Genomic DNA, 24,691 nt, shown 5'->3' with positions numbered 1-24,691 from the left:
GTTCGTATTTTTGTCCTGAAATAGGTGTATGTGTCATTTACACATAGCACAAGAAAAAACCTTTTGTTCTTTCCTATGCCTATTTCAAGACGAAAACGATCAATAACATTGCAACCGGTAGGACGTAACATATACGTTGACATAACAAATATGCTGACGTTACAAATATAAATCGTAGCCAATTTTCATTTAAATACACGACAACAATCGCTTAAACTTCCTTGGATCACGTGTTATTCCTGAGCAATTTCGGAAATGTTTCGGAAATGTTCCCCCAACGACAATAAGCGTTATTTTTGAAATATGAAATACATGAAATCAATATTTATGACAAATCCTTTTTATTGAACTTAATTACAAATATTGACATATGTACAATGTAAATAAATTCATAAACCATTTTGTGATTACATATCATGAAATACGAGCCCTATAATCTTTGCTAATAAAAATGTCAAACAAGACAAAGGATATTATGAAACGAGATATAAGTAACAGTATTTACAAAAATTAATTGCTATGAATACTAAATTACATATGTGATGTGAATTTATTCCAGGGTACCAAACTGTTGTATATTTAAAACTAAAGTATACTTTTCTATTGAAAGTGGCATTAAATTACTAGGTCTGACTTATTTCATAAACAAACAACTCTGGTCCAACCGTTCCAATAGTTTGAATCGCGATCAACGAAAGCGGCCTACAGTTTTACATACAAAACCCAGTAAACATTTTTTTAGCGCTGGCATGTTTTGAAACATCCTCTACAGGAGCATGGAAGGAAGCAGTCACTCCACATATGTATCTAGATATATTACATTTTACCAGTTGAATATCATGAATTATCCTTTTGATAAAAACTGACATCTTCATTACACTTCACTGAAATGTTACATCTTCACATGTGATGATACCACTTTTAATATTGTCCAATCAGAATGGTCCTTTTTATTGATTGCGTAGATATTCAGTTTTTAGTTCAGGTGAAGCGACGGTATTATTGGTATTTGTTTTGTTATGTATATAACTAAAAAATCGATATTAATTTTGTCAACCAGGTAATAAAATTACGCTTTACTTTATGTTCAAGCGTGATGTCATTAGAACCTGGCGTCAAATAGTATGCTTCTAATTCCTGCACTATTTGATGCAGCACTATTTTCGTGGTATTAAATGCAATAAATAATGAAAACAAAATGTTTTCCGTTACCCTTTATAATACCATATATACTTCACGAGTATGTCAGAATATATCCTCTCTATATTACATCACGATTAAGCCCTAGCAAAACTAATACATCAACAAACGACCATAGATCATATTAAATAAGTGGGAATTGTTTAAGATATCATTTTATTTACTAATTAATCACTTCAATCCAGTTTACACAACACTCAATGGTGTTAAACATTGGGTTGTTGTTACAAGTTGGCACGCAGCAGAGCTATCAACAAGTGAAAAAAAAAATCCATATTTGATTATTATTTAATTTTACAAGTGCAATGTTAAACTACAATTAAGCAACACGGCCATCCTGATATAGAAGTATGCATTATTTCTTTAAAAAAATCCATTATTAATTCAGCTCTTCTCTCACCCCTTTACGTACAGAATGCAGGTGTCTCATGTAGAACACCGATGTGGGATAACTTTATCCGACAAAGTTGCACTAAATTATCCCGGTTAGGAACTACAGTTCGTTCTTAGTCTAATCTTGGAAGTGCATAAAAACAAAAGGATATAGTGACATATCGGTTAGCACTACCTAAGTATAGGAAACCAGTGATCCTAGTTCTGGAACAAGTATAGTTTAAATCATGACTTGTGCGTGCGTGAAATCGACGTTTGCGTTCAAGGTGTCCAGTACCAAATCGGCTGATATTCTGAAAAGTGACGTCATTTCGATATAATACGACACGCCATTAAATTGACATTTCTGTTCGTTGAAGAGTATATACTACCAAAATGCAGTCGGTATCTGACGTCACGGATATGAACAAAATCATAAGACGTTAATGTTTTATGATTTCAGTACCAGGTGTGATTATTTTTAATGTATACAATCTTTGTAACAAAAAATGTTTAATTTCACGATTTCAAATAGATTTGCACATTTCAAGCAGATGTCGTTCCATGCCAGCATGTTCATTTGCGGTCCTAATCCGATAGAAGCTTGACCAAAGTTCTACGAAACGTTCCGGGTTGATATCCAGTGACTTTAATTTCAAGATGCTTTTTGTGTAAGTAGTCGATAAATTAAGTCGATCACATAAAGATATACATGCAAAGGTAGCAGCAACCGGTGGCATGATTCGCGTCGTCCTGGACTTACCCAATGAAACTATGTGACCCGTAGAAGAGCTACTCGCCCAGAAACGTCGAAAAGACGGTTCTGGTTCTGGTGATGTTGTTGATAATGATAGAAAAACCTCCACACGGGCTGCTATAATCCGTTTCCATTCAGTCATATAACATGAAGCGCGAGGGATTTGTAATACCTTCACCTTACCTAGAACAACAATAACAACCACAAAATAACTGAAGACAATTGAATGAAAATATATTAAACATAAAATAAAAAGGATAAACAACACAACACCATACCGTTATTTAACAATGAACATTTATATACAACTAACACACAGGAAACAGTTAATCTGTTTATTACTCTTGTTAGCAACATATTTACATACAGTACTACATTTGGCGCATCAGGGTCTACTCACTCCAACAATTTTTACTACCATATATTTATGCTACTAATTTTTGAATAAGCTAGACTCTGGGGGTATTGAGAGAAGCAGATAGACTCTGAAAATGTCTTCAGAGAAGCACCTACACATCCCAGAGAAGTGAGCAGCTAGACTCTGAAAATGTCTCCAGAGAAGCGACTAGACTCTGGTTGTGAACACCCCTAGAGACGCCATGATGAGAGCAGCTAGACTCCTGTGATACAAAAGAAGCCGCATCCCAGAGAAGCGACTAGGCTCTGGTTGTCTTTTTGTTTTATACCTTTGACACGTTTCACAGCAGCCTGAGTGTGATATTAACGATAAAATTAGTATAACTATTGATGTGTAAGACAAATAAGAACTGCCAATTTTATCCAGCTGATAAGAACAAAGAGCGAATGTTATATTAGCGGCCCGGAAACTTTGATAGTTACAGAGTATTAAGACTGATCATTTACTTATTTATTTTATTATGGCAGACATTGAAATTTCATGAACTTCCACATACCGAGCTAAATAGTGTATTGACTACATGTAGCAGACAATAGCTATCCAGGGACTCCTACTTCAAACAGATCCTTAAAAATCATTGTACCAATGCAGGTAAAACAACATGGAATCCTAAAGAAGATTTTCGTACATGCTCAACTACATTTTATATCAGATATAGCTGGGTCAGGATATGTTGACCATGTTCAGTCGACTAGAAGGACGATATAATTATCTGAAGTCAAGAGTACGAATCTCGGTGTATTTTAACACTGTTGCTGTTTTGTTTTCTTTTATCTATTAATAAACTCATTAAAAAGGGAATTGTACTGAGCAATTAAAATGATATACTACACATTTATTTTATTTCGTTTTATCGAATCATTATTTCGTTATAACGAATTGATATTCCGTTACAACGAAATAAAAGTCCGATTAAACGAAATAACAACTCGATAAAACAAAATAGAAATTCGTTATAAACGAAATGAATTAAGTGTGTAGCATGTCAGTTAAGGGGCTCCGTAGAATTGGGATGTTCTGGAATATTACTACTAATTGAAATAAAATGAATTCAAAATTCACCTAATCACGTTTGTCGTAGAATTTGAATGTGAGGTCAGAATTATTGTTTTATTGTAGATAAAATTATCACAATGCATTACTTCGAACTTACTATCCTTTTTGCGTATGCCTAGTAAAATATTTACCACCAAAACCAAATTAGATATATAGGCTTACTTTCAGCTTCTAGTAGATCGAACACCATTAGACTCTCAAACAGCTTGGCTCTGGCATTAGATACATCCAGTTGGAGTCTTAGGCTGACATTTTTGTAGTCTGCAACATCCTCTAGCTGTTCAGTTTTTAGGAACGAACCTAATCTCACAACACAATTTTCAACCTTGTGAAGGTTATATTGTTCGACCCAGCGTAGGTATGTGACGACCTTTGAAGGTGGTATATACATGTCCGTCTCAGAAACAGACCCCACGTCCTCCCGGATGAGGTCTTCACATTCTTTGAGCAGCTTTTCTGTCCGATACTCATCTGCTAATGGGAGTACAATTCTCAGTGTTGCATCTATGAATACACAAGATTTAGCGACCATGATTAGTTTTTACTTTGGAAGTCGATGCAATTCAATGTCTGTTTGGAGCATGACGTAACATTCTACACAATTCTATGGTTAAAAGAGAAACTTTGTTGTCTTGGCCAACTTCGGAAGTTCATGGCTAATTTCCATTATGTAAAACTTACCATAACTTAAGAGAGTTGCATCGTCCTTTCCTTACTTTTCTTTAATCACGTTATTTTGAATAGGAAGGCATTTGAATATAAGAATATAATGTCAAGCGTGCTTTCATTGTTAGAGCTTTGATTACACTATGCTGGCTAACTTTGAAGGTTGATACTTTTCTAAACATTTGATACTATATTTTACTTGATAAGTCATACATGAACATCAATACTGTTTTGAGATTGACTAACAGTGTGTCTTTAAAAAAACATGTTCAGCCATATCTTCAACTTCAGCATGTTTTTAACATGCAGAATAGCGTGGCGAAAGCAATGTTTCATCGTTATAATGGAACGTGTTTCCTGTGACAATTTTTTTTTGTGAGAGAATCTTAAGATAAGAATAAACATATTACCTCCAATTGGAGGTGTAATGATAATGTCCAGTGGTGTGCTCAAAATCATATTTATCTTGCAGAGAATCTGATTATCGATGAATTACACTTTAAACGCGAAAATATGTTTTATTAGCTTATTTACATTAAAAAAAATGTTATATTTACTGCCGAATATAAAAATTCGAACACCATTGAGTTAAATTTGTTTTAACCATGATGTGAGCCACAATTATATTCAATACGCTTTAAGAAGTTCAAAATGCGTTAAAATTGAAATATTGTTCATATAGCAATACCTGGTTTATTTCTCTTAGTTGTGTTATTACTAAATAAGTGTGTTTAAGGTCATATTTGCATCATCGTTTTTCATAGTTACCTGTAACTTGGTCAGGGAAAATGGATAAAAGACATTTAAGAAAAGTGGCAATCTCATCATATGTTTTCCCTGGGAATTCCAGCTGCTTTATTGTGTCGTCAGTGCATTCCACTCGTCGTTTTGCCACTCTTTCTTAAGCCAAGCCTCAAATACAGGTGAAGCTGAAGAGAGTAAATCTTCATTTACATGAAGGTGTTGATCCTCGACCACCAGTGTTACGTCGTTAGGCAGAAAGCCTGGAAAAATCTGAGCAAAAATGTACAGAGAATAATAACGTATTTATTCAAAGAGTTCGTGTTGTATCACATGCTTTTAAAGGTTTGATACATAACATTGTTTTTTGTCTACCCATGGAGAGACATTTAATGATTTGAATGTTATTCCTTTGACTATTTCCTCTTGATTTTCTGAATAAAATTTCTTGAAATGATAAATGACGATCAAATTGTGTTGTGATCCGTCCAATTTTAATTGCCTATTCCGATTGTTCGATATTTTGATGTGGATATCTATATCATTTTATCAGTTTAACTGACCAAAATGAAAACATGGATCATTATTATATACAGTGTAAATCTTATAAAGAAGGAAAGCATCAGCGTTATAGTTGTGTCATTGAGTGCCTCACATATCATTTTCATGGATACTGTGTCTCTGTGTCTCTCTCTGTGTCTGTCTCTTCTCTCTGTGTATGTCTCTGTCTCTCTGTGTCTGTGTCTGTCTCTGTGTGTCTGTGTCTGTCTCTCTGTCTCTCTGTGTCTGTCTCTGTCTCTCTGTGTCTGTCTCTGTCTATCTGTTTCTGTTTCTCTGTGTCTGTGTCTGTCTCTCTGTGTCTGTCTCTGTCTCTCTGTGTCTGTCACTGTCTATCTGTGTAATGTATCTGTCTCTCTGTGTCTGTCTCTGTCTCTCTGTGTCTGTCTCTGTCTATCTGTTTCTATCTCTCTGTGTTTGTGTCTGTCTCTCTGTGTCTGTCTCTGTCTCTGTATGTCTGTCTCTGTCACTCTGTGTCTGTCTCTGTCTATCTGTGTACTGTCTCTGTCTCTTTGTGTCTGTCTCTGTCTCTCTGTGTCTGTCTCTGTCTCTGTGTGTCTGTCTCTGTCACTCTGTGTCTGTCTCTGTCTATCTGTGTACTGTCTCTGTCTCTTTGTGTCTGTCTCTCTGTGTCTGTTTCTGTCTCTCTTTGTTTGTCTCTGTCTCTCTGTGTCTGTCTCTGTCTCTATGTGTCTGTCTCTGTCTCTCTGTGTCTGTCTCCGTCTATCTGTTTCTGTCTCTGTGTGTCTGTGTCTGTCTCTCTGTGTCTGTCACTGTCTATCTGTGTACTGTCTCTGTCTCTATGTGCTGTCTCTTTCTCTCTGTGTTTGTCTCTGTCTCTCTGTGTCTGTCTCTGTCTATTTGTTTCTATCTCTCTGTGTTTGAGTCTGTCTCTGTGTGTCTGTCTCTGTCTCTGTGTGTCTGTCTCTGTCACTCTGTGTCTGTCTCTGTCTATCTGTGTACTGTCTCTGTCTCTTTGTGTCTGTCTCTGTCTCTCTGTGTCTGTTTCTGTCTCTGTGTGTCTGTTTCTGTCTCTCTTTGTCTGTCTATGTCTCTCTGTGTCTGTCTCTGTCTCTCTGTGTCGGTCTCTGTGTCTGTTTCTGTGTCTGTCTCTGTCTCTCTGTGTCTGTCTGTCTCGCTCTGTCTGTCTCTGTTTCTCTGTGTCTGTCTCTGTCTCTCTGTGTCCGTCTCTGTGTCTGTCTCTGTGTCTATGTCTATCTCCTTCTATGCCCTTGCCTTTGTCTCCCTCTGTTTTAAACGATGATCTACTTACGACATATGGCTAGTCCATTATACCTTAATATCCGGCTTTGTAACTGGTTCGATTTCATCTTTACATTGGTCAGTGACGCTATCTGACTCACCGTCATCCACACGTTTGCTTAGAAATCGAGCAGAATAAAAAAAGGACTTAAAATTGCATGATTTAAAATATAATACAACTTATTTCATGAATCGTGTGTAGTCCAGCAGTATTTATTTTTACCTTCAAGAAGAACAAACGCTTATTATTTCAGTGTATCATATGTCCCTTTTTCCATTAAGGACTTATTAGTGTTCCTAAAGCTCTAAAAATGCGAATTCCATAATTCGATGATTTTTATTATGCTCATTAGTAAGCCTTGAAGTTTGTTTTTACTACCCGCAGTGATGACGTTAATTTAATAGGATTTGACATTCATTTACATGGCGGGTGTCATCGATGAGCAGAGGCGGTTACCCTTCTGGAACACCTGGTCATATTTTTCTTGTACGTAATCAATGGTCTCAATGTAAATCTTTGCTTTGATCATATTTTGCCATACTTTTAACGATTTTGAGATTGAATTAAGGTTTTGCTAACACTTCATCTAGTATTCTCCTATATTTGTTTCGAAACATGTATGCACGTAGAAAACAACAAAAAAGGAGGTGAAAGTGCCAATTTGCTTTTCGGCTGCTGCAGGTAACTTATTCGTGTAGGAGTATTGTATGTATTCCGTGCCAAAATGATTTACGTCTACAATGATATGGAAACCTCGGGGACTTACAGTTCACCAAACAGAGACAACCCCGTTGTGAATTAAATGCTCACTAGTAAGACCCTTTAAAACATGGAATACCTCGATGCAGAAAGCTAGACAAATCCTTTCATGTAACATTTAACTAAGAAATGTGTAGATTGAGAATATCATCCATATACTTAATGAATCACATAAAGCAATGTTTCGGTATAATAAGACTGTTACATTTATTGACCCCGATTTACGGGTGTGACTTGAGAATTGGCCACTCGTAAAGATACTCAAAGGCCTTTATAAAACATGCTTTAAAACACGAATATGGGATGCAATAATTACATTGTGTCAGTGGTGGATTTTGTAGATTAAAACATCTACAAACACTGTGAGAGTTCTTCCCGAATTATTGTGCGTAGTTCCGATTCCATGGACATGATTTAACCCTATTTGTGGAACAGGGCCATTTGAAGTCGTACGGAATTATCCGAGGTTTTTTACGTGTACTCATAATGTAGGTGTCCTCTCTTGTCTGCTTCGTCAAGACGTCATGTAGTCTCTCATAAATACCGCACCAAAACTATTGGTCACACAAAGAAAACAAAGAAAACCTTGACCATTGACTAACCCAAGAGGTGACAACGGGCTACGAAACTGACCGATGATAAAAATGCATACAACCAAACCAATCCAAGAGGCCAAAATAAGGAAATAACTATACCACAATATCAAGATCGCTAATACTATATCAGAACATATGGATATATCGTAATATTATAATAAAACCTAAACATATAGATATCACAAATATCTTCTCTGCCACAACATAATGAATTATTCATATCATTTTTAAACTATTATAATTTGTTTATATAAACGCCTACATTTACACACGCACTATGTACAATACTGAAATTTTATGAAGTTCCTATAAAGATTTTAATAAACATAAATACTAGTACAAACTTGTCATTTGTCTATACTGCTCACACTTTCAATATAAAACATCTGGACACTTGCTAGATAGCATTGATCTATTCAAGACCATGGTAGTTTACGTAATTTCAAGCAAATTCCTAGTTGAAAACAGATATATTCTAGTGTTGTCATGTTACTAAATCATACTACAACCATTTTATTTCATATTTGAGAGTGTGTACACGTTTCCAATTTTGTTAATTATGTGTGGATTGAAGAAGTTGAAAATGCCTCGTACATAAAACTTGTACTTTCCTTTTCGTTTCGATTCCCTTGACACCTTCAATCGCGCTACAGGTGTGTATCTAACGTTTGTGTGTATTTGTTTGCAAGTCATTCATTCGGTGAGTTTAAAGGGTAATACCCGATAACGCCAGGTATGCAGGTCGGGGGCTAGCACTACGAGTAACAGGTAAAAGATCAATATAATTAAAATCAGACGCCGATATACTGTACGAATATGACCACCCCGCTTTAAGTCCTTTGACAATTTACATATATCTCGAAAAAGACTATTGACGGGTAAGACTTGACATGCAGTAGATACAATAAGGAGAAATTATGAGTTAAAATAAAGATTGTTTTATCAACGAATTTTGTCCCACAAATGGCAACAAATTATTTCACATACATGTTCAGCCTGTGCAGAATCGGGTATTTTTTTCTGCTAATGGGTCAATGAGGAAAACATCTGCTGCCTCATAGTAACATTTGTAATCAAGATTTGTGTCTTCCTTATTATTTCGTTTCGGTGGTGTGCTCTAGCTTTCGTATGGCTTTAACTGTGAGAACGTTACTAGTTGTAAACCCTAACAAACAAAAATGCACATGGACTATATTATATAACTAGATGGATGGTGATGCAAATACTGCATACAAATACATATATCATTATGTTAAATAGCACGTTAGCTGAACCGCTGTCCTGTTACAAAATACTTACGCCATTTTATCGCCGTTGTCGTTGCCAACCAGGAACATGTGATTCTGCTACACACATGCGCAGTATAAGGAAAGGGCTTATCTCATCGATTATAGTTATCGAGCCTATTTTTGTATCTTACTAATACAAACAACACTATATCCTACGAATGACAAAAACAGCTCCAGTCATTTCATTTCACAATTTTTTATTGAATATTGTATCTTTTAACAAATTCGAAAGGAATTGGGCATCAGGCGTAATGCCTATACAAGCCTTCTCCTATGGTATTGACAGTGTATATTATAATATATTTATTGTGAAATAATTTAAAAACAAATTCTACATCTAGAGCATCTAGTCATAGCATTACATTGTACCAGATGACATATATTAAACCAATTTATTGCATACTATAAAATGAATTTATCGCGTAATATATATATAAATAGCAATACAGAAAATGTATCACTTTACAAATTAGTACCAGTGACAGATATTATAATACTTTATCTCATACTACTACTTTAACCGACAGAGAAGACATATTGAATGTCTCTTTCAACATGAAACGGAGATGAAATGTATAGTTTGCAGTTACATATACCATTTTTACAAATAAATTTCTGTTGTGAGCTATAGAGAAGACCACTTTTAGGTAGTGTATTGGTTCATAAAATCAATAGTTGTATTCGTGTTACAAGATAATTTATCGTTGTAGTGACGTGTTAGCCAGAGTTTCCACTCAAGTTGCCCTGACACCAGGCGTAGATGTTTTGACAGATATATGTCTGGAGCCAGGGCCAGATGAACCTCGGGCTAGTAATGTGTATACCGAAGTGAAATGCATGTGGTATTTGTTTATGTACGTTATATTTATTTTGTCTCTTATCTCATTCACATAGAACAAGATATAGTGGATGTAAACCAACCAACATTCAGGTAGTGCAGTGGATAGCGCACTATATCAGTTGCAATAATTTGTTACATAAACACTGTAACATAAATATAGTTTTATTGATATTCGTTAACAAGAAGGATTTATATAAGTTGAAATAACTTGTGTTATAATTGTTGTAAAGTAAATGAAGGGTATTATTATTATTAGAAGTTGTTACGATCAAGTTTACGGTCGTCAGACTTATTTGTTTTTATTAAGCTATAGGAATAAACGTATCATTCTTTTCCTCGCTAAGATTAAAACTTTAGAAACTATGTTCAATATTTTGATATGGAATACAAACGTGTGTGTATGATCGTTTATAGTCATTCAGGGATAAATTAACTTCGATCATGCATATACAAAAAGAAACAGGCAATTAAATGAATCTCCATTTCATGAGACTTACAAGTATAATATTGATTATCTTTTTTGGCCACAAAATAGGAAATATTACATTGACAATTTAAAAAATAAAAGGCATGCATGTAAATTATAGTCATCTTTTATTTCTTGGATATAACGAGAAATAATACATGCATGCAAACATGGTTGTTTACATTTAATATAGATAGAGATCTTCATATTCGAAAATACAAATTGACATGGAATAATTACATGTACATTTGATAACTCATTGTAAACTGTAATTTGCTTAAAACAAAGCACACATAACTATTGTAAAGATGACTACAGTTGTTAACTGACATCGTTATCTTATTTCAATCATAACATCAAGAATTCAGTGAGCTGTGGGATCCAGTGATTTATTTCATTTTCATTTTGACGATTATCAACCGGTATCTGACAGGTGTTCTTGTTTTCATTGAATTAACAATATGATGACTTTGTTTTGATGTGGAAGCGATTTTTTATCAATGTATCATCTCTCAAAGAAGAGTACACTAAAGTGAATAGAAGAAATAAAATGTTTACACTGAAGCTGGTATGGACTACAGTAATCTGTAATATTTATAACAATGGATCATTAGCGCAATTGTTTGCCATTGGGTTTCAATACAGGCATAAGAATAAAACCTATTCCATTAATATCCTTTATGAATCATATATAATATCACAAATATTCTATATAACAAAACTGTTACAGTTGTTGACCCCCATGTAAAGGCGTAACATGAGATTTGGCCACTCTTATGTATACTTAAAGGCTGGTATACACTATGCTTTATAACACAAATATGTGATGCAATAATCACGTAATGAATTATTAATAAATTTGCTTATACAAAAGTCAACATGTACATACGAACTAAATACAATACTGAAATTTAATGAAGTTTCAAGGTGTTTTTTTACTTGGATAAATACAAAGCATTTTATGAATGAAACAAGAAATGCATCTCTCTAAGTAAACAACAAACTTTTAGAAAACGTATACTTGCAGTGAGCTACAAAATCTTTAACAAATTTATTGCACAAAACGCACACAAGTTCACAGTTAGGTAGTAAAGAATACTAGAATAACAATACAACCTATCAATAGAAACTTGTTCATTTGTCTTGCCTGGAAACACTTTCAATATAAAACAAGAGGCCCAATGGGCCTGCATCGCTCACCTGGTATTAATCTCACATTTGTAATCTTAAAAGTGGACTAAAATACAGCTACCGGCAGAATATCAGTGTTTGATTCATAAGAACCTATTAAAAGATTTAAACATATGACGCCTGTGACCTTGAATGTCGAACAAGGACATTAGGTTGAACAGAGTTTATAGTCTTCCAACCCAGTATGCTTCTGCAAAATATCATTACCCTGGACCTCTTGGTTATACAGAACAAAAAGATTTAAACATATATTGACCACTGTGACCTTAAATATGGGCGAAGGTCATTCACTTGGTAGTCCTTCATCCCAGCATGTAAATGGCCAAATATCATCACCCTTGGCCTTTTGCTTATTAAGAAGGAGTCGTTTAAAGGTTTTTAACATATTTGACACCTGTGACCTTGAATATATGTTACTGGCAAAATATCATCACCTTATATTTACATTCTGTATGCTTAGACCCATTGACAAAAATTACATTCATAAATGCATAACACAGGTGTTCATAGAATCTCAGCACGTGGGAACTGATAGTAACCTGATCACACTGCGTAGTAATACACTACAAAAACTACTCACTCGGAACGACCGACCTAGATGCTTAATTCTTACATCTTAAAATATTATTGAACTGTGCTTTGTGAAATATCCACGTATTCACGTGTCCTGTGCTACAAATAAACATTGAATATGGAACTACATTTTGTTGTGTTATTGTTGTTGACGGTTGCTAAGATCTCTCACGATAGTGTCACATTTCCCCGCGAAAAAACACTGTTCTCGCCACTGCGTTGCACCCGTGTATAAGCAGGAACAAACCCTGTTTATTTGTTTTATTCGTTGTTATATCGATCCACTGAAAGGATTCGTCAATGTAAATATAAGGAATGATATTTATTTTTTCAACATTTATGAGGTCATAACAACAATGGGTTTTTGGACATATTTTACATGAATCGCTAACGCGATTCATTCAATATGTCCATAAACCCATTGTTGTTATGACCTCATAAATGTTGAAAAAATAAAAATCATTCCTTAAATATCTGTTAGTTATTCAGAAAAAGTTGTTAAAAGGTTTTTTCATTTGGACAAACTCAGTAGTCCTTTATTCCAGCATGCTACTGGCCAAATATCATCATCATCATCCTAGGCATTTTGGTTATTATGAAGAAGTTGTATTACAGGTTTTTAACACATTTGACCCCTGTGACCGTGAATATAAGTCAAGTTCATTCATTTGAACAAACTTGATAGCCCTTCATCCCAGTATGCTACAGGCTCAATATCAGTACCTTGGGACTTTTTGTTATTGAGAAGAAATCGTTTGAAGATTTTATGACATTTGACCCCTGTAACCTTTGAAGTAGATCAAGGTCATTCATTTGATTAAAATTGGTAGCCCTTCATCCCAGCATGCTACAGGCCCAATATCAGTAACCTGGGCCTTTCGGTCATTGAGAAGAAGTTGTTAGAAGAGTTTACGACATTTGACCCATGTGACTTTGAAATTTGGTGAAGGTCATTCATACAAACTTGGTAGCCCTTTATCCCAGCATGCTACAGGCCCAATATCAGTATCCTTGGCCTTTTGGTTATTGAGAAGAAGTAAAATATAGACGCCGGACTGACGGACGACGAACGGACGACGCGCCATGGCTCACTAAACCGGTTACTTGCATCGATATATTGAAGGACCTGGCGACAAAAGTAATGTACGTAATTTACCTAAAAAAAATTCTCCTGTTGACAAATGAAACTGTAATTCACATAAAATGTGTAGAGAACAAGCAATATTAGCAATCATGTTAACAGGCGATGCTAATCAGTCTCTAAACAATTACCGAATCGTATCTATGATAAAAACTTTCTCATTTTGAACTATGTAACTCGTATAGTTCACATGCAATTCCGTGAAGTATAGAATATCCCCAACACATAAGCAATTATTTTAACAGGTGAAAAATATTCAGTCATTAAATAATCAAAGAAGCATATTGATAACAAAAACTGTATTATGTTGACAAATGTGACTTGTGTAATTCACATCGAAAGCCAACTAATTAAATACAAAAATGTTCCTAACACTAGGTAGTTACATTACAAAGTGAAAAATATTCTGTCACCAACACCAATATTCTGTGATCAACAAAACTTGCCAGAACATACCTGTTAAAGCTACGCAGATCAACAATACAATATCGAACACATTATCTTCATTTAATTATGTTTTAATGTAATTCAAGAGACTCTCTGTTCGGCGTAGCGTGCGCAGGCAACAAGAGTCTGGTTGAACGAGACTATATTTAAATGAGAAAGATGCCTCCGGTACATGACAAATGCATGTTATCCTATACCTCAAAGCACGCGTACCGTGTGCTATCAAAAGCTCAAACAATTAATAAATCAATAGATTAGTTTATGCACATTGAACTTGCTTCGGCCATTGCTTAACTATACGGCAAAACATGTCAATTATGTTTGATTTACATGTGGCCTGGGGAGAACCCTATATAAATATCTTGCGAATCTTTCCGAGTTCCATAGGATAGACGGCTCCTTCTCTTTCCTGTCTCCCTCTTCTATCCCTTCACTCCATACTTTATCCCCTCTACTCATTTCCCCATATTTTCCATCGTCTGCTGGATAACCGAACTACTCGGTAGTTAAAAATGAATGTAAAACCACTCAATAAAACACGTTTTGGTGGCTTATTACTGATGGAATAGTCATTTCTTTGTTATTTAATATAGATTCACTGAATGTTCTATATCATTCAAATGTATGTTCATGAATCAGTCCATCCTAGAAATCCAGGGATTCCTCTCCCGATACCTTCTCTGCATCACTGGGAGATGTATTTAAGCATGCTATTAGCTACTTGATTAGTTTCAGGTATACAATCCTAACCAATCACTAGGCCGATATATTTGTACCTGTCCTTTTGAAGATTACTGAGGAGCTACAAACAACTTCAAAGCCTGTCAATTTAATCGATACGCTGCCGCGCGATTCCTATGATCTCCATAAAATAGCTTAAAGACTAGTACAATTGTATAATAAGCAATTTCGCCATGACATATTTAAGTGGTGCAAAGAATATATGAGTTTCAAGAACAGTAACCCTAGATTTCGAGGATTAAGTCGATCATATGTTCTGCTGATATTGCAGATGGATTTTCGAAATTGTGTTCGTCAGTAAGATAAATGGGGGAGTTTCCCGTTGAATACTATGTTTGCTTGGCATCGGTATGGCAGAATACCAATATTTTACGAGTGCTTGACACGAATGAAAATATTGGTACATTTTGCCGTACGGGTAAAAGAAATATGGAATTCAAGTGGAAAATTTTAAATTGTATATTTATAACAATTGAAACTTCCAACGACGACGAAAATTGTCCCGCATCAAACCTTTAAAGAGATTTTATACCGACATTTTTGCTGCCATATTCTTATGACGTTACGCTAAATAACAAGTCTGTGCACCATTTTGAATAGCTACGCAACGCAATTCTGTTTCTTTTTGAACTATTTGGTCAGATTTTCTGACAAAAAATGTTTCAGTGTTGTAGTTAGCTTATTACATTGTGTTTATAGCAAAAATGTATCAAAAATCCTCTTAATCTACTGTCGTTTCATCTACGTTTAAACAAAAGATCTCTGGCTTCCAATGAAGTGCAAGTCTAAGTATCGTTCTCATCTGTCTATCCTGGGAGTAGGATTATTACACCGCGACCACATCAAACGTGATATTTATCACAGTGATGAAGATGTCAGTTTTATCAAATTGATAAAATTCGAAAGCTATCAAAAATTTATAAATCTTAAAATCAATAAGAACAATCACAGAAATGGAGTGCATGTAGCTTTCCAGATTCACGTTCCTTGGCATAACTTATATCAGCAAAATAACTCGACCAACCTTTTTCAAAATCGGCCCTTTTTATTTTTGACAGTTTTAAACTCGTCAAGCATACTTCATAGGTTCTCGTGAGCTTCAATTTGTCACAAATATACATGCTTGCAAAAATGCCTGGAAGCTGCTCTTTCGTCTTTTTTTCTCGGTAAAGAATAGGTGTGATCCTGTCTACGCCTTTCAACTGCACTTCGTTTCTTATTATCTTGGTGATATTTTTTCTCCAAATTGGCAGGTAATGCATAGAAACTGGAATCTTTAACTGTTGTATTTTTTTCTGAAAAAGAAACATGTTTCATTAGAAACAAGAAACTAAACATTAAATCGTCAAAAGTTCACACTATAAATGAAAGTTTGATCGCATGAAACTTTCCGATGATCTCTCTGAATGGAAGTCAATAAGGTATATACATATAAGTCCTTTAAATCATACAATTCAGCCGTTCTTATCATATGTATCTACTTGGTGTAGCTATACTTTAACCCATTTCAACACTGTAGACCATAATGGATTCATCCAGATCCATGCATGGTAGAGTCTACTAAAGTTACATAGGGGTGAAAGAGTTAAGATCTGCATAACAAAAAGCAAAACAAAAACCAATCGCTAGGTGGATTCCTGTCTTTTGCATATTACTAGAGAAACTAGAGTCTTCGATTTTGCAATGACATATTTCTAGGGAGTAGAGAAAATGTACATATAGTGTATATATCGATAGCGGAGTCCTCAGATTTCGAAAAAAGTTTGACGTGATCAAGAGGTACGTATTTCACCACATGAGAAATGGCTGTCAGAGTTAAAATTCAGGGTTATGTTTCTGATTATCAGCTGCAACTTCTCAGCTCTGAACATCAAAGATATGGCAATATCAGCACAAAATCTTCCAGTTAGTGTGACGCTATTTTAAATCGTGAGTTGAAACATAATTATCTTTCATTGATTTTGAAGGCAGCAAAGTTGTGGCATGGTTCATCATATAAAAACTTTAGTGAAGATTTAACTTAAAACTTAAACTCTAAATTTTGAATTTCTCAAAATAAAGGGCATATCTTCTGTTTTAGAAGCAGTTGGACCAATTTGCATTTCCAACTTTATGGCAACTAGCATCACCGATGGCGATGAGTCCTTGATTATGAAACAGCTGTATGATGCAATGTAATTAATCTTTGGCTTACTGTGTCTATTACATGTACCAACTGTTAATGCTCTGAGCTATCACCCGTGTGCGTGTTACAGTAATATTTTTACTATCTCAAACGAAAATGATTTTGGGAGAAATACATGTCTTTACAGGGACAAGGGATATATATGTGTGGCATATTTAGACTGTAAGAAAAGACTGTTCGTACGACCTCATAGCATACAACATTTTGCTTTAGTCTAAAATTTGTTTAAATATGGTACATAAAAACATCAACTATAACAGAGAAAACACCTCATACCGAAACTTAACACTGATAACAGTTCAACCATAGTATATATATAGTAGTGTATTGTAAAGAATGTGAGTAACAGCTTACCCATAATCTCTTCAACAGTCACCACAAATAGACTTTCTAGAAGTTCGGCTCTGGCATAAGATATCTCAAGTTTAAGTTCATATCCGATATCCTTGTAGCCTGGTTCTTTCTGGAGTTTTTTTCCCTCTAGGTACGATGCTGACTTCACAACGCATGCTTTTGCATCGTCAATGTTGAACTTCTCGATCCAGCGTAAATATGTGACTATCCGGGAGGGCGGTATGTATATACTGACCTCGGAAAGTGATTCCACGCGCTGGTTGATGACTTCAACACATTTACGTAACAAGTCTGCTGTCTGATACTCGTTTGCTAAAGAGAGTACTATATCCAAATTTTTATCTGAAATTTTGAAACGGTTTCTTATTAAGGAATGATAACTAGAATAAAATAAACCGTTTAAAGTTTTCATGAGTATGAACACCTCGCTCAGAATAATTAACTCCATCAGTAACTATATGCGTGTAATAGGTCATTATGTTACTTTTTTAACATGTTAGGCTCTCAGTTTAAATTGTTTTTTTTTCCGTTTTGTGAACGTCTATTCACGGGCGTATAACAATACAAGATTAACAAACAAAATAAAGATTTGTTTAAGTACTGGTACATGTTGGATGTTACTTCTTATGTTATAACAGTTCTGTCACTTGATATTCAGCAGTAATATGAGCTAAGAGCTTGTATCGTTGTCTTACGAAATTTGTTTATTCTTAACTGTACTGGGGTTTATACTAGTTTAAAGGGAATTTTAATTGATGACGACCTCACCTGCGTTAGCTTATGTGTGTGTTACGTTCACCTTTAAGTGCTGGGTATGGATATATTTGTTCTTCTAACCTGTACTAGGGATTATGCTGGTTTTTCGACAAATGTAAAGATGTGAAATGGGTGACGATCTCCATCATCTAAAACTCAAAGGGTTCCGCTGTTGATTTGATCTCGATCGGACTAGTGTATTTGCATCTATCCAAGGAGCCGCGTAAAGAGCCTTCGATTTTGTTGTGACATATTTTAGAGCATTCTTGATACATCTGGGGTAACAATCTCTTACGCTCTCTGCTCCCTGGAATATGTCATTACAATAGTGAAGACACGCGGCTAGCTATTTGATTGATATGAGTTAAACACTGAACAACATCTAGGCTGTCACATGTCCTTTGAAGATTACAGAGTAGCGACATCCGACTTGTAAGCTGGTCAGTTTTGCCGCTTCTCTGTCGTGGGATTCTTTAAATGATCATCAAATGATCAAACTCATTTTCTTGTTTCATCTACAATGTGACGCACAATGAACCTTTAGTTTTGTTATGACATATTCAAGGGTGCAGATAACTTAAGTGAGTGTAATTCTTGGGAGTATCGAGAATGATTCCAGGGGTGCAGAGAAAACATGTGTATCCAGAGGGAAATCGCAGGATCTCGCACGTGCACTCCTACTTGTGCTACCGATAATTACTAGTTACTTGTTTGGGGAATGACGGCAGAAGACACTTCATAAATATTGACATATCATGGTAGGTTTTCCCTGTGAACCGCAGTGTGGTGTCTGCCTGTTGGTGATCCTGCCACTCATCCTTCAGCCAAGCCGCAAAGTCGGGAGACGCCGATGCGAGTAAATCTCTGTTTACGTGAAGATGTTGATCCTCGACGACCAGTTTGACATCGTTCGGCAGGAAACATGGTTCAATCTGAGATACAAAAAGAAAATATGCTGTTTTAATTGGTAATATATTTTGTCTTTTTTATCCACGTGCATCTTTTGGTAGACTTAGCTGGTGATTTTGTTGTTGGTCATAATAACCTCTTTGTGGCACGATACATAATAAGCACAGTTTACTCATCATAAATTTGATCAAAGTTTTAAAATTCAAATAATTAGGGGTTTTTATGCTCCTCCCTTTCTGTATCAACAGTAATTTAGATGAATTTGAATTCCCACTTTTTAGGCCCATAGCATAACTGATGATGCCAAAAAGGATGAAAGCTCTATGAAATAGTAAATTTAACTTTTTGCATAAAGTATATAATAAGACAAAATTGCAAGACACCCTTCCCTGTTTTCATCTGTACTCAGTAATAGCCACGAATTTTGTGATATCCGACACTACTGTCGGAGCCATGATTTCTGAGATGCCATTACCTGTACATACAGTTTATACAACCCTATCCCCTAATGTCTTACACTTGACAACTGGATGAACTGATAAATTGTTCCAAGAACTTAACAGCAAAATTCCACCATGAAAAAAATAGAAATATTTTTTGTATTAATAGGTTGGTTGAGGTACAGTAAAACTTCGATATAATGTCCTCGTTTCATTTGCCCCCTCGCTTACTGCCAAAATAGTTTAAGGCCCTTTTTAATTTACTCTTTTTCTTAAAAAAAATATTTTTACATTTCCCTCATGTAGCTAAACCCCTATATAACGCCGAAATTTCTCTGGGCAAATTGTGTCAGTATAACGAGGTTTTACTGTAATTTGAAGTATAGCTACACATCTCATGCACTACAGGGCAGCTTGGTATACATAAGTTTTACAGAAAATAGATTTTACACAACTCATCCACTACAGGGCAGATTGGTATATATAACTGTTACAGAAAATAAAGTATACACATCTCATCCACTACCGGGCATATTGGCATATATAACTTTTACATAAAGTAAATTTTACACATCTCATTCACTACAGGGCAGATTGATATATATAATTGTTACAGAAAATATATTTTACACATCTCATCCACTACAGGGCAGATTAAACGTGGTTAATAGACGTATCGTAATTCATGCATCATCAGTGTACTGCTACCATATAAATCAATTGTTTGAGAATGAACAGAACTTACTGATTGTTGCATTTTCCAAATAGGTTTTTTCACATTGGTTTCTTATTGATGATGTATATCAAGTATATTTGGAATAACCACTATCCATTTCTAGCAATACTCATTTGCTTCATATTTTATAGGGTCTCAGTCTTTTGAAAATGAGGTGTTTGATTCCCCTTAGGGAAAATGTCCATATATACTATTTATGTAGTGTAATGATGGCCTGGGTTCGATTCCCCGATCGGACGTGAAAAGGTCACCTGCCCGTACACTTGGTTTTTTTTCCCGGGTACTCCGGTTTTCTCCCACATTAATACACGCTACACGCTAACGTCGGGGCCAACAAGAGTGATTGATATACGTTGAAATAACTTGCTTATTAAAGTTAATATTTATAAAATACCTACTTACATTGAAAAATAACGATAAATGTGTACTTTTCCATTGTAAATATTTCATGTTTATAGTTTCTGATATATACATATACCTTTTCTGTTTAAATAATATAATGATATAGGTTCGTCTCCTGGTACTCAGTGTCTTAACTATCCTTTCAGTATACGTCCGCTAATTATAATGCCATCTCATATGATTATAATGTCCATTTTGTATTTCATAAATACATTTGAAAAAAAGGTAATTACATTCATGCTGTGTGCAGATCAAAATAATGCTTTAATTGACCATAAAATTGTCCGATCACGCCCGATCCTGTAAATCATCGCCCCATCCTGTCAATCGTTGGACCCGTGGCATAAATATTTAAATTAGTCTCGTTCAACCAGACGCTTGATGACTTGTAATTCAAGAGACTCTCTGTTCGGCGTAGCGTGCGCAGGCAACAAGAGTCTGGTTGAACGAGACTATATTTAAATGAGAAAGATGCCTCCGGTACATGACAAATGCATGTTATCCTATACCTCAAAGCACGCGTACCGTGTGCTATCAAAAGCTCAAACAATTAATAAATCAATAGATTAGTTTATGCACATTGAACTTGCTTCGGCCATTGCTTAACTATACGGCAAAACATGTCAATTATGTTTGATTTACATGTGGCCTGAGGAGAACCCTATATAAATATCTTGCGAATCTTTCCGAGTTCCATAGGATAGACGGCTCCTTCTCTTTCCTGTCTCCCTCTTCTATCCCTTCACTCCATACTTTATCCCCTCTACTCATTTCCCCATATTTTCCATCGTCTGCTGGATAACCGAACTACTCGGTAGTGAAGCGGAAGTAAAACCAATCAATCAATCAATCAATCAATCAATCAATCAATAAACCAATCAATCAATCAATCAATCAATTAATCAATCAATCAATATTTCGAGTTCCTGATAATATAAATACCTATGCAAGACGTTCCATGTTCAGTAAACGGCCGAAAACTTTACCTGAATTTTCATTCTCTTGCGTAGTTCGCAGTCATCGCCGTCACTCTCCTCAGAGACGTCACTCTCCTCAGGGACGTTTCTTTTCAGATTAGGTTTTTCGAATTCCATCCTGTTAAAAAATAGACAATCTACCGGTGGTAAGTAAATTTTGTACGCCTTTCCCGGATTCGGACTAAAATACCATACCAGAGAAATAGAGATATTGTAATGCATTGGTTTAAAGTTTAATCAAACCAGAGACGTGTAATATATACGTCTCTGATCAAACCAAAAAATCGGTTTATAAATGTGACACTTTGGATGAAACTTTAAATAATTTGATAATTTTGAAATAGACGATAATGTGTATTTCAACTTGTACGCCGCACTCAACCGTGAAAATTACAGTTTTTCACATATTATTAGAAAAATACAGACTAATAACATGATGTTTTCCGATAAATAGAACAAAAATACCTTACTGTTTATAATTATGTAAGTTTTGTTGAAATAAACAACATTTTTCACAATTCTGACTTTGTTGTGATTGCGGGTGTTTTGTTTATTCCCGTACCCGTGCTAAGGTGAGATCACTCCCTCAAGCTATGTCGTCAGGAAGACTCGTGCTAAATATTTATTATACGTAAAATACTATTAAATACAATAATTTCTTTATATCTTGTAACGTATCTGTTCACACAATTTGAACGAGTAACTTTATAACAAACTTTTATATTGAAAACAACTTCACAAAAGCTCCAGACTAAATTAAAAAACAGGGCGGCTTTATCTTTTACTGCCAAAAGTTTGTACGCTAGCGTATACGTACATGTCACTTTTTTCCAACCGTTACTCCCATTAAAAAGTGACGAATTCGTAATCGATTTCAGAAAGTTGAAAGAATGTTTTTTCTATATTCTTTTAGATCCTTCACTGATTTTTTATGAACCCTACTTTTTACTTCGAGTTTTCTTTTGTAGGAATTAGGGGTCATTTAGCTTTTTGTGCTCTCGATAAGCTTTTTGTATTTCCGCCTTAATCTTCGTCATACTTTGATATTAGGGGGATTAAAAACATAAAATATGATCAAAGCTTCCAGTGTTTCAGTAATATACACACAATTCACTTTTGCAGTGTCCATAGGTATTAAAATTTTTCAGCGTCTTAGATTACTCATTGCAGTCCTTAAAGGGACATCACGGTGAAGTAACTTTTTTCTTTTCTTTTTTTTTTTCAAATTCTACATAAACATATCAAGTGAGACTTCTTATGGAAAATAACGATCGGTTTTGGCTGAAATAGATTCATAAAAATAATTAAATCTAAGATAATCATCGGTATTTCTACCTGTCTGACCAACGTTTTGTTCAGGGATTTTCCTCTTTTAGCGCATGCGCATATCACACCATTTCTTTGTAAACAAAATGACTGGCCGTGTGAAGTAAGCGAACGAAAAGTGTTGTACAGTGTCAGCTACGAAGCGAAAAGTTGCAAAATGGTCAAAAGATAGCGCAAGGAGTACGTTACGGAATCATTATTGCAGGTGGGAAGTATTCAAAGGAGAAAATAACTGTCCTAGCAGTTAATACGGTGCATGTATTCTTCCGGAAAGCCGGTTCAGCTGAAATGGAATTGACAGAAATGCTAATGCTGTTTATGTTATGAATAAATATCTAAAACTGTTAACCTCGCTAGTATCTTGGTCTTTGAGTTTGAACACAGATGAACTTAGATAAAACTGTTAATGGGCATGTATCGGAGAGAGTTTACTGTGTGTTATATAATTATAAAGTGGTTTATGCGAAAGGAAGGGATAAGTGACTGGTTAGTTTGATTTTGCCATGAGGCCCTCCAAGGGCTGTTGTGATGGCCACGGCGTATTCTGTTCTCTCCTCAGTCGGTACTCGGGGTCAAATGAGATACGTGCGCTATTATATTTACATAATTTATAATATTTTAATACCGAGTTCAGTAAAATGGTATGATTTATTTCCGAATTAAACGGATGTTTTTTGATTTTACATGCAAGATTTAAATTAGTACTAATATGAATACCCGACCTCCTCTGGCGCGACGACGCAATATATAAAAAAAATCGCTCTTCGTCAGAAAGCTACGTTATTGCAGCTAGATTAAAAAGTTCAAAATGACGGACCAGGATGAATAACTTAGGAAGGAGAACCTACTTCTAGTAAATAGGAGCGCATAAATCGTATATTTTCAACAGTTCATGTTTTCATATGATGTTGACTTAGGTAACAACTTTTTCTCTATAAAGAATTAATTTTCGACTTCAGATAGAATCGGAATACGTATTGAAAACAGGGGAAAAACATTTGTTTACGTTGTAAAAATGACGCGTGCTGCCGATAACTACGGCTTCTGTTTCGGACAAAAAAAAATGATTAAAGAAAAAGTTGTCTCAACATAAAAAGGGTCCATTTACAAGAATGCTTTAATATATGTAAAGTATTGAAAAAATGTAATTATCAAGAATCTTAACACGTTTCATATCTGACACATATTCTACATGTACACGTAGTGGAATTGCCATACAGTTTAGTGTGTATGATGGCTAATAGGACTTACCAAGTGTTAGAGTATGAAGACAATGAAAGTGGGAAAGAGAGTACACATAAATGTATATGCATGATCTAGAAAAAATAATTGGCCAAAGACATTGAGTTCTACAATGTTATAAAAAATCACAAACGTTTCTCTTTTTTATACGCGTGTAGTTTGTCATTGCATAAATCCACTTTATGAAAACATTTGAAAAGGGATATTCGTCACGTGAATATTCCTTTTTACAGAAAGGTTTGTCCCATGGTTAAGGGAAGGTGTTTAGCCTCGTACCATCTGAATCGG

General features: G+C 35.2%; 3 protein-coding genes across 3 annotated transcripts; all 3 read right to left on the bottom strand.

Annotated features, from left to right (window-relative positions):
* Positions 1-502: 502 nt before the first annotated feature.
* Positions 503-5,378, bottom strand: LOC110443537. The gene is made up of 3 exons (XM_021487804.1): positions 5,238-5,378; positions 3,966-4,307; positions 503-2,512 (listed from the first exon to the last, which is right to left on the bottom strand). The coding sequence occupies exons 2-3, from the start codon at positions 4,192-4,194 to the stop codon at positions 2,100-2,102; spliced, it is 642 nt and encodes a 213-aa protein (XP_021343479.1). The 5' UTR covers positions 4,195-4,307; positions 5,238-5,378; the 3' UTR covers positions 503-2,099.
* A 9,469-nt stretch (positions 5,379-14,847) lies between these two features.
* On the bottom strand, positions 14,848-18,120 carry LOC110443536. Its single transcript, XM_021487803.1, has 2 exons — positions 17,616-18,120; positions 14,848-16,370 (listed from the first exon to the last, which is right to left on the bottom strand). Exons 1-2 carry the CDS (start codon positions 18,061-18,063, stop codon positions 16,009-16,011), a joined length of 810 nt encoding a protein of 269 aa, XP_021343478.1. The 5' UTR covers positions 18,064-18,120; the 3' UTR covers positions 14,848-16,008.
* Positions 18,121-18,410: 290 nt separating this feature from the next.
* Positions 18,411-22,047, bottom strand: LOC110443538. Its single transcript, XM_021487805.1, has 2 exons — positions 21,845-22,047; positions 18,411-19,303 (listed from the first exon to the last, which is right to left on the bottom strand). Exons 1-2 carry the CDS (start codon positions 21,950-21,952, stop codon positions 19,058-19,060), a joined length of 354 nt encoding a protein of 117 aa, XP_021343480.1. The 5' UTR covers positions 21,953-22,047; the 3' UTR covers positions 18,411-19,057.
* Positions 22,048-24,691: the final 2,644 nt, after the last annotated feature.

The sequence above is a fragment of the Mizuhopecten yessoensis genome, unplaced genomic scaffold, assembly GCF_002113885.1.
Source record: "Mizuhopecten yessoensis strain PY_sf001 unplaced genomic scaffold, ASM211388v2 scaffold716351, whole genome shotgun sequence".
NCBI classification, from domain to species: Eukaryota; Metazoa; Mollusca; class Bivalvia; order Pectinida; family Pectinidae; genus Mizuhopecten; species Mizuhopecten yessoensis.
This window is presented reverse-complemented; position numbering and strand designations above follow the sequence as displayed.

Coding starts and splice junctions, on each gene's coding strand:
- LOC110443537 (XM_021487804.1), bottom strand. CDS start 4,194: ATGTATATACCACCTTCAAAGGTCGTCACATACCTACGCTGGGTCGAA. Junction 2,513..3,965: donor CGATCTACTAGAAGCTGAAA/GTAAGCCTATAT, acceptor TTGTTGTTCTAG/GTAAGGTGAAGGTATTACAA.
- LOC110443538 (XM_021487805.1), bottom strand. CDS start 21,952: ATGGAATTCGAAAAACCTAATCTGAAAAGAAACGTCCCTGAGGAGAGT. Junction 19,304..21,844: donor GCAAGAGAATGAAAATTCAG/GTAAAGTTTTCG, acceptor TTTGTATCTCAG/ATTGAACCATGTTTCCTGCC.
- LOC110443536 (XM_021487803.1), bottom strand. CDS start 18,063: ATGGAGTTAATTATTCTGAGCGAGGTGTTCATACTCATGAAAACTTTA. Junction 16,371..17,615: donor GACTGTTGAAGAGATTATGG/GTAAGCTGTTAC, acceptor TTCTTTTTCAGA/AAAAAATACAACAGTTAAAG.